The 12119-nt window shown below is 40.0% G+C and overlaps 5 protein-coding genes across 5 annotated transcripts; 3 read left to right on the forward strand and 2 right to left on the reverse strand.

The window, feature by feature from the left end:
• The first annotated feature begins 1443 nt into the window (after window positions 1-1443).
• LOC6497462 (cell wall protein IFF6) lies at window positions 1444-4087 on the forward strand. The gene is made up of 4 exons (XM_001961993.4): window positions 1444-1636; window positions 2730-2827; window positions 2898-3711; window positions 3772-4087. Exons 1-4 carry the CDS (start codon window positions 1570-1572, stop codon window positions 3975-3977), a joined length of 1185 nt encoding a protein of 394 aa, XP_001962029.1. The 5' UTR covers window positions 1444-1569; the 3' UTR covers window positions 3978-4087.
• A 693-nt stretch (window positions 4088-4780) lies between these two features.
• LOC6497463 (low-density lipoprotein receptor-related protein 2) lies at window positions 4781-6263 on the forward strand. The gene is made up of 4 exons (XM_001961992.4): window positions 4781-5005; window positions 5064-5165; window positions 5437-5901; window positions 5954-6263. The coding sequence occupies exons 1-4, from the start codon at window positions 4810-4812 to the stop codon at window positions 6166-6168; spliced, it is 978 nt and encodes a 325-aa protein (XP_001962028.4). The 5' UTR covers window positions 4781-4809; the 3' UTR covers window positions 6169-6263.
• Window positions 6264-7354: 1091 nt separating this feature from the next.
• Window positions 7355-8828, reverse strand: LOC6498074 (pollen-specific leucine-rich repeat extensin-like protein 1). Its single transcript, XM_001961991.4, has one exon. The coding sequence runs from the start codon at window positions 8569-8571 to the stop codon at window positions 7546-7548; it is 1026 nt and encodes a 341-aa protein (XP_001962027.1). The 5' UTR covers window positions 8572-8828; the 3' UTR covers window positions 7355-7545.
• A 660-nt stretch (window positions 8829-9488) lies between these two features.
• On the forward strand, window positions 9489-11523 carry LOC6497464. Its single transcript, XM_001961990.4, has 3 exons — window positions 9489-9633; window positions 9696-9827; window positions 10031-11523. Exons 1-3 carry the CDS (start codon window positions 9573-9575, stop codon window positions 11485-11487), a joined length of 1650 nt encoding a protein of 549 aa, XP_001962026.1. The 5' UTR covers window positions 9489-9572; the 3' UTR covers window positions 11488-11523.
• LOC6498073 (ER membrane protein complex subunit 5) lies at window positions 11446-12099 on the reverse strand. Its single transcript, XM_001961989.4, has 3 exons — window positions 11907-12099; window positions 11794-11846; window positions 11446-11733 (listed from the first exon to the last, which is right to left on the reverse strand). The coding sequence occupies exons 1-3, from the start codon at window positions 11986-11988 to the stop codon at window positions 11539-11541; spliced, it is 330 nt and encodes a 109-aa protein (XP_001962025.1). The 5' UTR covers window positions 11989-12099; the 3' UTR covers window positions 11446-11538.
• Between the last annotated feature and the right edge of the window lie 20 nt (window positions 12100-12119).

Below are 12119 nucleotides of genomic sequence, written 5' to 3' on the forward strand. Positions count from 1 at the left end.
AAAGGTTTCTATAACCTTTATTATATATTCGTATAATAAATCGTACGAAAGGTTCTAAAAAGGTTTTGGTCATTGGCGAATACTTTCGCTTTCGACTTTCCGGTACTTACCGATTTTCTAAAAAAGAATCTTATCGTTTAAAGTCCAAAGACTTTAATTGTGGATAATTATAAACCAATCTAGATGTCAATAAGATACGATTTCATTTCCCATCACTTAACTATTGAACAATTAGAGTCGGAGTTTATGGTTTCTGGGTTTAAGAATCTAAAATTAAACCATAAAGACTTTTATAATGTAAACTGTGTTTTCTTGATTTCTTAGTTTATGGGGAAACCATTTAATACTTTCGTTATAGATTAGTAGAACTTATCTGGTGTAAGGTCCTATTACCTAACGGACGTACATATTTCAAAAATTATTGCGCTGGTCATTTTCTTTAAGAAAGTCTAAGAATTTCCAAACCATTTCTACAGATTATCTAAATAATACAACATTTCTAAAATTCCTTGGGAATGGGGGGTTTTTTTGCATGTGACCTTGCAGGTTTAGTTTATTTTATCTTCATTATCTGAAAAACTGATTAAATAATATAGGTATTTAGTTGTTGATTGATTTACGGCTCTAATGTCGTTTTATTAATTGGCAGTTGCATTTATTTATTTATTTTTTCAAGTTACCGAAGGGAAAATTTTGGTCAACTGTCTGAAAGTATGAATCATTGAATATATATTTTTGTTAATCGTTATTCAAGTCAACTGATATTGCCAGTTTGTTTATCAGAATTTGGAACTCTGTGTATGGTCGACTAAAAGCAGGAGACTTTACTATATATACGTTTTTTCCACAAAGTAGATATACATACCATATTTGCTTAGTTATTAGTCAGCAAAACCTATGAAGCCCTGGTAGGGAATTAAATCCTTTAAAATCGATTCGACTGATTAGATTTCTTTAGCTAGGAATTACGTATTTATAATCCTTGGGAGGGTTCAAAACCCGCCATTGGGTCTAGATAAATTAAAAAAATTCATATATTTGAAAAGAATTTTGCAATTGCAGCCATTGTGTCATTGGGATTGTCCCGACCCATAAAATAAGAAAAGCTATGACCAGACTTTAGGGGATATTCGCATCAATCAATATCTTATCGAGTAGAAATTCTCGGAACCAAAACAAATCGCCAATCAATTTTAATGAAGGGTCCCATAAAAATGGCAATAGGCAAAAAATAACAAAAGTTGAGCATCCTGAGGAAGTGCTGCTATTACCTCCGATGGATCCCTTATCATTTACGATCGGGGTTATATAGGTTTATATGCGAAGACCTTATCGCCAGGAAGACGGCCTAAAACAATGCCAGCATGCTTCACTGCCTTTTTCGCTGCTTTCCCGCTTATCAGCCGACGTGAATGATAAAAAAGCCATGTTAACATTATATTTAATTGTTAGTTCCCATTCGGTCGTCGTGCAGTTCGCTTCTATTGTTTCTCCTCCGTTTCTCGGTGATCTCGACAATATCCTTGTTATCCTTTCGGGTTAAAAAAATTCTTTAATTAAAAAAGGACAATGCGTTTGATCACGGCTTCCTTTTTCCTGCTGGCACTTTGTGCCTCATCGTCTAACATTTGGCCAGGTTGGATCTTTGTTACCTTAACATCGGTGAACATCGTTGAAAAATATATCAGATTTAAGAACTCCATATCTTAAAATTATTGACTAATTTATCGTGGTATTTACCAACTAATTTGTTGGGTAATACGAAAATAAAACGAGGTCTCTTATCAATAGTCTTTGGCGCCGAATTCAAGTGGAAAAAAGAGCCATGGCTTGTGCCATTATTGTAATTAGTTTTGTTGCCGTGAACAGTTTTTAAAACGAACAGAAACTATAATGATAAAAAAATATGTTTGCTTTCTCTGATGTCTAAGAGTGCAGGGCGAGGACGAATTATATAGTCACTTTGTATTTTTACTAAAAAATGATATTAATATATCGAGATTAGAAAAGAAAGTATAAGAGCCAACTAAGAAAGTATTAAATTTTACAAAAAATTCGTAATTCTCTAAAACTTCAAAAGGATAAACAGGGAGTATTCTCTTTAAAGAATGTAAAGGACATTTAAACTTTAAAAGATATTTAGAAAAGAAAGAAAACTTCCTCGTAATACTGGGATGTCCATATTTTTTGGATGCCCCAACGCACTTCTTCATTATTATATTAAAGAGGGGCTTAACCTTTATAATACTTCAAGCAATTCCTAATATTCCCCATAAAATTAAACAATAACTCTTGCAAGATAAGTGGTATATATTCATGTATCCAAAAAGGGGCTTTTGCAATCTGCACTTGATTTAAGGAATGAAAACTCTGCAAACAACACTTAATCATTATCAAACATGGCCCAAATAAAACTGTCAGCTGACTTTTGAGTTGAAAGGTTATCCGATAAATTCAATTGATTTAACCTAAAATTAAAAACAAAAGAATAAATATAAAACGAGGTTGTGAATGTAGAAAGTCGGTGGTGTAAGAATGGCGATGTTATCTCGTATTTGATTTATCAATCAGAGTTATTGGCTGCCTGCTCGACACCCGGCCGACCGACGAAATGCTATCTAGTTCGACCTTCGTGCACCCACCCATTGCCCATAGCCACGCCTCCCTCCGCCCCCTCTTTCACTGTGACTCATCTTTCAGTCTAATATGTTTTTTTTTGTTGGTTCCAGCGAGTGCCCTTGAGTGCTACGTATGCCAGGGATCCGGGTGTGACGACTGGGATAGTGTTCAAGTGGTTCAATGCAATACGGATGATACAACCACTACGGTAGGATCTTAAGATCAGAAAAGGATTAATCTGGGGCACATTTGAATAATTTTATATTCGATTTTTTCAGGAGATTACTACAGATTCCACCACTGATTCTACAACAACTGAGTCTACATCAGAGTCTACTACGAAATCTACCTCGGAGTCTAGTTCGGAATCTACCTCGGAATCTACTACGGGATCTACTACGGAGTCTACTACGGAATCTACTATCACGGAATCTACAACGGATTCTACGACTGAGTCTACAACAGAGACTTCGACTACTGAATCTACCACGGAATCTACAACAGAGTCCACACCGGTGTCTTCAACGGAGTCTTCAACGCAGTCTACTACGGAATCTACAACGGACTCCACAACGCAGTCTACAACGACGACTACAACAGAGTCTACAACGGTGCCTTCAACGGAGTCTTCAACTGAGCCCACTACTGAATCCACAGCAGGGTCTTCAGCATCAACTACAACCCAGTCTACTTCAGAGTCTACAACAACGGAGTCTACAACAACGGAGTCTACAACAACAGAGTCTACAACAACTGCAGCTGCCACACAGTCTACAACAACGGAGTCTACAACAACGGAATCTTCAACAACGGAGTCTACAACAACGGAGTCTACTACAACAGCAGCTGCTACACAGCCTACATCAACGGAGTCGACAACAACGAATGCTCCAACGGAGACTACAACCACTACAACCACCACAACCACCACAACAACCACTACCACTGCAGCGCCCGGCGGATCAAGTCGTCGTCGTCGATCCTTAACCGCCCAGGCCGCCGATATGCTCCTGCAAAATTACCGCAACCTGAACCGGGATTTGGACATCACATATAAGACGGCCGCCTGTTACAGCATCAACAAGGATGGAGGTGAGTTTTTCAATAATTTAAACATGAAACTATTCTATAATCTTCCTTATTCCGATACAGAAACCTACCGTGGATGCATTAGGGTGCCCGTAGGACAATCTGGTTGCCAGGCTGTTCGGACGGAGCTCAATCTGCCCGAGAATACCGATGCCAACGATGGATGTGACCTCTGCCTGACGGACAAGTGCAACGGCAGCGCCGGCCTGAAGGTTTCCCTCGGAGCGATGATCCTGCTTGTGGTCCTGGGAGTGAAGAACCTTTTGTAACCTAATTATTTCAGGCTCCCCGAACAGTTGTATTATAATTCTATGTGTATATTTGTACTGGCTAGGTGCTTTTCATTCTTATTTAAGAAATAAAAATTAACGAAAAAATATATTTTATTTGTGTATTTTATTTTAAAAGAAGTGATACCAAATTGCGGTTTGAAAACTTAAAGTTTTAAGTTTGGAAATTTCATTAAATAAGTTCAAAAATATAGTATTTTTGACATAGCATTTTCGAAACCTTTTTATAAAGGGCAGTTTTCTTAAAAGTACTAATCATCTAACCCAAAAGTCTAACCCGACAAAATGTAAAGTAAAGAATACTTAATTAAAGTTGTAATATTTTCAAGATCGGTTATAACTACAAGCTAAAGCTTTTTCATAAACTTATTATAGTGAAGGCACGAACCAAAGGCAAATGTTGAAATAACTTTCCAATTGGCCAAAATAAGTTAAAAGCTCAAAAACAAAAAGGTAATTAAATTAGTTTAATGCATTAAATTCGTTAATTCAAATAGATCCAGCACTAAATATACAAATTATAAATATATAAAAACAAAATAAATATGTTTTGGTTTTTGAAAATCCTAAAAAATAGAGGGTTAATGTAAGTTTGTCCAAAAGCATTCTTTCAAAAAAAGCTTCAAAAATATTAAATTTGTACTTACCCTGCCATGTTTGCACACAGTTGTATATTTTATCTCACCTGCTTATTGAAGTTATCAGCAAAAAGAGAAACATATATAAAATATAAAAAAAAAAACGGAGATAAGCATTGAACAGGGGGAACTTTGCCAGGTGAGTAGTGTGTTCAGGTGAAATTGATTAGGTTATGGTGGGTAAAAAAAATATTAGCAAACCACTGGGCCAGTTAGTTTACCAAAGGTGGTCGTGCCAAGCAGTCGGAAAATTCAATTTCACAAAAATATTATATTTAAAAAAGGCAATAACCATGAGGGGTTATAATTTTGTAGCCGTTGTGATAACAGCTGTCGTTTTAAGCCAACTGAACGGCGCGTTAGCCCTACGTAAGTTTCGTCCACAATTTCATTTTCACAACAATAATTTTTTTTTCATTGAATGTAGATTGCTACAGTTGCACATCGGATAACACCACTTGCCTGACAGATCCAACCAAAGTTGATTCTGTAGACTGCGGAAATTTGGAATGCGCTATAGCTACTACTAGTAAGTTTTTATACATATATGACTCATATGGCCGACTATTTTGAAATCTTAGATTATAATGGAGACAAAGCAAATGCAGGGCCTCCTCTTATCGATTATGGCTTGTGGCAGTTGCGGGCGATAAGCGATTATCTTGTTTCTACGTATTGATATTACTCTAATATATAATTTAATGGCAAATATGCCTATTCCCCTATTCCCTATGAAAGAGTTTCATATTTAATACATTTTTTAGAAAATTTAAAGCATATTTGATTCAAATTTATTTCAGGTGTTGGTGCTATAACACGTGGATGCAACAATGGCACAACAGAAAGTCCCTGTACAAGTCCAAGCTGCATTGGATGCAACACAGACAATTGCAACAATAACTTAGTTTGCTACAATTGCACCGGAGAAGCATGCAACACAGTGACGGACGCCATGCTCCTGGGTTGTCCTTTGAATGATAAGTGCTTCAGTTTTGGAACGAGTGCCACCACCATGACCCGGGGTTGCACCTCAAATACCACCATTGCCGATTGTAGCGTAAGTACCAAGGAGGGATGCCAGGTCTGTGATACCGGATTGTGCAATAGTAAACCGTACGAGGCACCGACCACTGAAGCCCCCACCACAGCTTTCGAGTGCTACTCGTGCAACTCCGCTCTGGATAGTGCCTGTTATGATGGGAAGGACACCTCTAAGTACACAAAGGTTGAATGCACAAATGGAACCTGTTTCAGTGGATACTGGAGTAAGTGAACGAGGCTTATAAACATGGATTATACTAATCATAATTTATTTAGATCGCCAATTTGTGCGTGACTGCTTCGGCTCTGCCAGCGCTTTGATGCAATATCAGTGCAACCAGAATGTGACATTAGATGGACATCAGTGTCAAAAGTGCGATTCTCCCACATTGTGCAACACATTCGCATACAATGGTGTATCCTCGCTAAGTCATGTGGGCGCGGTCGGTGTCCTGATTGTGGCATTTATTACTCTTCGGAATTCCTTGTAATCCCCCAGCCAAATGATACAAATTTTTTAAATATAATCGGCGCTAACTAGTCTCATCGATAATCACCAAATAAAAACACAACTCTTTAATAATAACTTTGGTTTTTTTCCAATTTTAGGGAAATCCTTTAAGACCTATATCAGATAACTTAACAAATACCAAGATAAAATACAGTAATTTTTAAAGTTATTTTTATTTTGGTTAAGCTTTTATTAAGCATAGAGAAGATATTTCTAAATATTTTTAAAAGAATTCATGAGAAATTCCTCCTCAATTAATTAATAAAAAAATTTAGTGGTTCGAACTCCATCCGTGACGAATTCCGTATATCCTTTTAGTTTGCTAATATTATCGTCTGTGCTAATCAGTGTTAGTCTTATCTATTGTTTATGGTGCAAAGTCGGGTAGTTCTCTGATTTGCAGGTGACTCATTTGTATATTGATGGCTAATTTTCGCACCTCATACACTCATTACACGCCAGGTAGCAAGTAAAGCCAACAGAACGGCACATGACTTGATTAAAGTAGAACCTCCATTTTGACGATCCTCCCACTCATCCAGCTCGTTGCAGTCGTCCTCACCGTAGCATTTGCGGCACATTGCCTCATTTTCCAAACAGTTTTGAATCGTTTTATTCAGCATCTCGGATATGCAACCTTTCACCACAAAAATATCAAATCCTAAATCGGCTGTTGTGTGTTTTAGGAATACTGTTATGCATCCATCCAGAATACCCGTCCTTATGGGACACACAGATTTCTCTATTTTGGTAAAATTACGTTCACAATATACACAACTAGTGCAGGTCCAAGTCTGACTGGAGGGTAATTTATCTGAGGTATCAGTAATTTGCTTTATTTCGATATTGTGTTTTCTTATTTCGTCCATCGAAGGACGAGTATGCGACCCCTGAACTTCAAGTTTCTGCACTAGTACAGTGAAACTAATCCATATAATCAATAGTTTGATCATTTTTGAAACTTATACTCTGATCTCTGAAATCTGAATGAGTTTATTTCCCATTAAACTTTATTTAAGTACAGATTTTTTTCATAAACAGATTGCATGTTTTCTAACAATACAGATTCATTAATGAGAGCCTTTCTGTGCCATGAGGGACTCATAATCTCTTACACCCTGAATAATTTATGCAATTATCATATAGAAGTTTAAAACCTATGCCCATACTTGAAATAAAGTTTTCCTTATTTTTTTATTGAAATAATTAAGTTTTAGTTTCAAAATATTTACAGATATTTAATGAAATAATTGTGACTGTTTTAACTTCGGTGCTATAATCAAGAAAAAATATTTTTAAAGTTCCTTTGATAATTTTTTTTTTAGAAATATTTGGAAATAATCGGAACAGTGGGGTCCTAAAGCAGCATTTGGTAATTTATCCAATTCCAGCCAAAGCTTCCAAAAATCAGGGTAATCGAAAGATAAGCAATTTGATGGCCAGATCCTGCCGTCGCAGCTTCGTATGTGGATATATCCTGGGTGTTGCAATAGTGATCATAACATTTCGAGCACAACTCAGCATTCTTGCCACAATAGTCCAGTAGGTTTGCGTCCAAGTCACCTATGCAACCCCGTATCAGATACTTATCCTTGCCGGGAGCCATTTTTGCATCCCGAACGAAAACGGTGAAGCATCCATTCCATTTATTCTTTTCCGGAGGACATAGAGTCTTTGTTTTATTTGTCACAGGACCATCGCAGGACATACAGCTGTAGCAACTGATGTTCATAAAAACGGGTGGAGGTACTTTTGGTGGTACGGGTGAGGGTAACGGAGGACGGACAGTTGCTAAAGTGCTGGCCATGGTCGTGGTGATGTCCTGGGGAGCATCATTGGGATAATCAGCCCCATCGCTTGATGTCTTCGGATTTTCGAATTCGGGCATTTTTCCAGGAGATGTTTGTGGTTGTGGTTCCTCGGAAGCATCCTTTCCCACTTCTGAAGAGGATTCTTCTGGTGGTGCAGGATCTGTTGTAGGATTTTTTTCCTTGCTGGATTCTGATAATTCGATTGGGGGCTCAGGAGTCTTTGATGGTTCTTTCAAGTCCTCCGCAGATTGGGGGTTAGCGGGTTCCATAGAGGTCTCATTGGGCTCTGCTTTAGTCTCCTCCGAGTGCTGATCCATCGTAGAACTCATTTCCGAGGGGCCCTGCGTAATTACTGGCATCTTTTCAGGCATCTCTGTGGTAGTCATGGACGCTGCCTCATCAGGAGGTGGGTTAGAAACCTCCTGAACCACCGCTGGATCCCCATCTTCTTTGTCATCGACTCCACCGCCGCCTCCGACTACGCTCAACTCATGTATATTATCCTCCTCGGCATGCGACCATTGCAGGAGAGCTGTGAAGGTAATCCACATAAAGAGTAGCCTCATCCGCATTGTGGTCACTGATCGGTTGAAAGCTTGCCAACTGTCTGACACGAATGGGGGAATAAATCTTCCACTTGAGCCCGCTAAACTGATGGACTTATCAGATCCGTATCTGTATTTGTATCTTATGTTATCGTTTTATCCAACAGCACTTTCTGAAGAGTTCTGCAAATAGCAATATTTGCTCTATTCCGAACACCAATGATGATACCTTGTTGTTGTTACCGGCCGACCAGTTCCGTGGCTGCTTTCCAGACAACTGATGTGTCCGAGTCCACCATTAAATCGCCGGTCATACGATACGTGTACTCAAATCCGCTGATTGTCACGCAATTATCCGGTCTCTAAATTAAATCGATACCAAGGAGGGGCGGGCAAGAAGCTATCAGAGGAGGAGGAGACTATGGTCAATAGAGGTTCAAGTGACCCTCCACGCTTATGAGTCGCTCCCCGGTATCCTGCAACAAATGGGAGTCCCTGAATTATTGATGATGTGAACCTTACGATGCGGTCTGCGATGGGTTCACCCAGATAATGGGGTCAAGGCATATGACCACATTATGGTTATGACTTTTTTTTTCGGCCATATGCATAACGACTGGGATTGAATGGGAGCAAATAGCACTTTATTGGGAAAGGTTCATACACGAACAGAAAAAGATGGTCATAACAAAGTGTTTTCAACAAAAATATATATATTTTATTAATTAAAATAGTAAGGAAATGTGTAGTAAAGTATATATCAGAAGACTCAAACCTTTAAAGTCTTAACTTTAAAAACCTACAAGTTGAAAAATCTTAAAGACCTATTAAAAAACTCTATGTAAATTGCAATTACTTTTGAAATAAAATTCTGATTAAATGTCAATCAAAAAAATCGACATTAAAACCTTATCCTTATCATTTCGAAAACCTATATCAACCCTCTTTGTTTTATAGCCTGATAAGTCATAAAAAGATTATTGATTCAATGGCCAAAGAAAACTGCAATTCTTTGGTGGACTTTCAAAATGCTTGGACTGAAGGCCTCCTCCCACCTGGTGGTTCTCCTCTTAACGCTCTACTGGACAGGTGAAACACTTGCTAATCCTCCCAGAAATAGTGCGTTGTATAAATACGAAATTCATTTATAGACTGCAGTTGGGCAATTGTTTGCTACCATTGCGATTCAATTGCCTTGCCGGAATGTTCCCAGACCCTCGGAGAGGTGGGTGTTCTACCCTATATCGACTGCCCCACCGAACTGACGTGTGCCATGTCCATTGGTATGATTACCTTACTCGTATCTTAATCATTCTTCAGCCAAGAAACTATTTTTAAACTTGCCATTAGCTTAAATAGTTTATATTATACGCATTTCCAATCAAAAGAGTTTCAATCAAATTACCCTTTTTTTAGATACTATTTTAATTTAATTGAATCTGCAATCGAAGAATTTTGAACTTGACATTTTTTATTCATTTCCCAGTTGACTCCATTACGTATCGTGGCTGTGCCGCCAATACTCCCACAACCGGAGCCACCTACTCCAAGAGCTGCTCCTCAAACCTCTGCAACACTGGAGTCTATCCACCAGGACGTCTCAAGTGTCATCATTGCGCTGGATCGGATTGTGTTGCATCTCCTGTTGGGAAACCCAAACCATGTCGCTACCATCTGGAGGAGGATCAGTGTTATACCGATGTCATAACTTCCTCTGAAGCCTACAGAGGATGTGTTTCCGAGCAGAATCACACGCTCTCCAGTGCCGCAAAGCTCTGCGAGATCAATGGCTGCAATGAGGAGCAAGGTGTCAGGACACAGATCTGTGCCACTTGTGACTCAGAAGCTGGAAGGGGCTGCAAGATTGATCTCTTCCAGGTGAACACCGGCAAGTGCAATGTGAGCATGTACGAAGAGTGCCAGCAGGAGGTGCTTTTGGGTGAGTCGGAAGACAAGTACTGCTTTAGCTATCGAAAGCTCAACCGAGTGGTGCGAGGCTGTTCCACACAGCTGCCCGTAGATCTGCAGCCGCATCTGGAAGAGCTGGATAAGTGCCGGGATAGTGACAATTGCAACGCAGGATGCATTACCCAGCAACGATGTTTTACGTGTAACTCCGTGGATCAGACTCTATGTAGGACGAATGTTACGGCGATTAGCAATAGCACCTGTGGCTCAGCAGAAGCCTCCTCCTGCTTTTCCTGCGAGTACGACGACTGGAGTATCCAGCGGGGATGCGGAGCACCGCCTAGTAATCCCGGCATTCTCAACTGCTACGAATGCGACGGGACTGGATGTAACAGAAAAGATTTCACCCGCTGCTATCGCTGCAACACCGATCAGACAGGAGCCGGATGCGCCAATTGGGAAGTACCTGGAGGAATCTACATTGACGAGTGTGTCGAGCCAGGAGCCTCATGTCTAACGGCTACATTCGTCAATGGCACCACTTCAAGAGGCTGCCAGCGGGAGGATTTCTCTTGCAATTCCGCGAACATTGCCGATTGTAAGTCCTGCGAGGGAAGTTTCTGCAATAAAGGAGCCTTTCCGGAGGAGCGACTGTGGTGTCATCAGTGCAGTGGACAGGCGTGCGAGGAAATCTCCCGGGGACAAACAGCGTTGCCTTGTTCCCTGCCGGCCAACGAGCCCGAGGATCAAAAAATGGCGTGCCTGGAGTACTTCGATACTCAAAGTCAGAAGATCGTTAGGGGATGTCGTTCCAATTCGGAGCTCTACTACGAATGCCTTCTCAGGAGCAGCAACCACATGTGTCGCTCGTGCCACACGGCTGCCTGCAACAATAGTCCTGGTAGAGACTTAAGAGCTAGTTACGAGCTGGAAACCAACGGGCTGGCTCTGCTACACGGCAAGAGCTCCGCCAATACCTTAAAATACCACGGGTTTTGGTTGTTCTTTAGCGTTATTTATCTTATGACTGGCTAACACTAAAAATATAATAAAATCAGCACTAAAAACCAATTAAACATATATCTATTAATCCTGAGGCGCGTAGCCAGGATTCAAGGCACGACCGCGATGGTTGAAGGAGTAAAACGACGGGCAGTTGCCCAGAGTGTCCCATGTCTTCTGCTGCATGTCCACAGTGGCGCGGATCTCCTTGAAGTTGCCCACAACCTCAATAATGTTGTAAATAACAATCACCAAACTGATGACGGTTTGCAGTATGATCTAAAGGGGTATAGGGAAAGTTAATTGTGTACATGAGAGGATTATATTAATCAAGATTACATCCAAAGGCAAAGTAGTCCACTCCTGCTCCGTCAGTCTCAAATAGGTGCGATCTGTGGAATCAATTAAGGCCATTAGTCCAAAGTTTACCCTCATCCTTGCTTTTTACTTACGGTGAGCAGCGGAGAAAGCTGCATGTGCCAGGCTGGCAAATCCGGCAATCAGCAGAAGTTTGTTGATTAATTTGCTACCCATTTTTTATTGAATAATTACAATTACAATTTTTTTAATAACACAATATTTGCACTTAGTGATGGCAGTATTAGCCGACAAAGTTATCGAACCGAAATGTGGCAACGCTGGCGCGAGTGTGGCCAGAGTTCAAA

This window comes from Drosophila ananassae, chromosome 3R, assembly GCF_017639315.1.
Source record: "Drosophila ananassae strain 14024-0371.13 chromosome 3R, ASM1763931v2, whole genome shotgun sequence".
Taxonomy (NCBI): domain Eukaryota; kingdom Metazoa; phylum Arthropoda; class Insecta; order Diptera; family Drosophilidae; genus Drosophila; species Drosophila ananassae.

Coding starts and splice junctions, on each gene's coding strand:
- LOC6497462 (XM_001961993.4), top strand. CDS start 1,570: ATGCGTTTGATCACGGCTTCCTTTTTCCTGCTGGCACTTTGTGCCTCA. Junction 1,637..2,729: donor ATCGTCTAACATTTGGCCAG/GTTGGATCTTTG, acceptor TGTTGGTTCCAG/CGAGTGCCCTTGAGTGCTAC. Junction 2,828..2,897: donor CGGATGATACAACCACTACG/GTAGGATCTTAA, acceptor CGATTTTTTCAG/GAGATTACTACAGATTCCAC.
- LOC6497463 (XM_001961992.4), top strand. CDS start 4,810: ATGGTGGGTAAAAAAAATATTAGCAAACCACTGGGCCAGTTAGTTTAC. Junction 5,006..5,063: donor GAACGGCGCGTTAGCCCTAC/GTAAGTTTCGTC, acceptor CATTGAATGTAG/ATTGCTACAGTTGCACATCG. Junction 5,166..5,436: donor ATGCGCTATAGCTACTACTA/GTAAGTTTTTAT, acceptor AATTTATTTCAG/GTGTTGGTGCTATAACACGT.
- LOC6498074 (XM_001961991.4), bottom strand. CDS start 8,571: ATGCGGATGAGGCTACTCTTTATGTGGATTACCTTCACAGCTCTCCTG.
- LOC6497464 (XM_001961990.4), top strand. CDS start 9,573: ATGCTTGGACTGAAGGCCTCCTCCCACCTGGTGGTTCTCCTCTTAACG. Junction 9,634..9,695: donor CTTAACGCTCTACTGGACAG/GTGAAACACTTG, acceptor ATTCATTTATAG/ACTGCAGTTGGGCAATTGTT. Junction 9,828..10,030: donor GACGTGTGCCATGTCCATTG/GTATGATTACCT, acceptor TTCATTTCCCAG/TTGACTCCATTACGTATCGT.
- LOC6498073 (XM_001961989.4), bottom strand. CDS start 11,988: ATGGGTAGCAAATTAATCAACAAACTTCTGCTGATTGCCGGATTTGCC. Junction 11,847..11,906: donor AGCTTTCTCCGCTGCTCACC/GTAAGTAAAAAG, acceptor TTGATTCCACAG/ATCGCACCTATTTGAGACTG. Junction 11,734..11,793: donor GGACTACTTTGCCTTTGGAT/GTAATCTTGATT, acceptor ATACCCCTTTAG/ATCATACTGCAAACCGTCAT.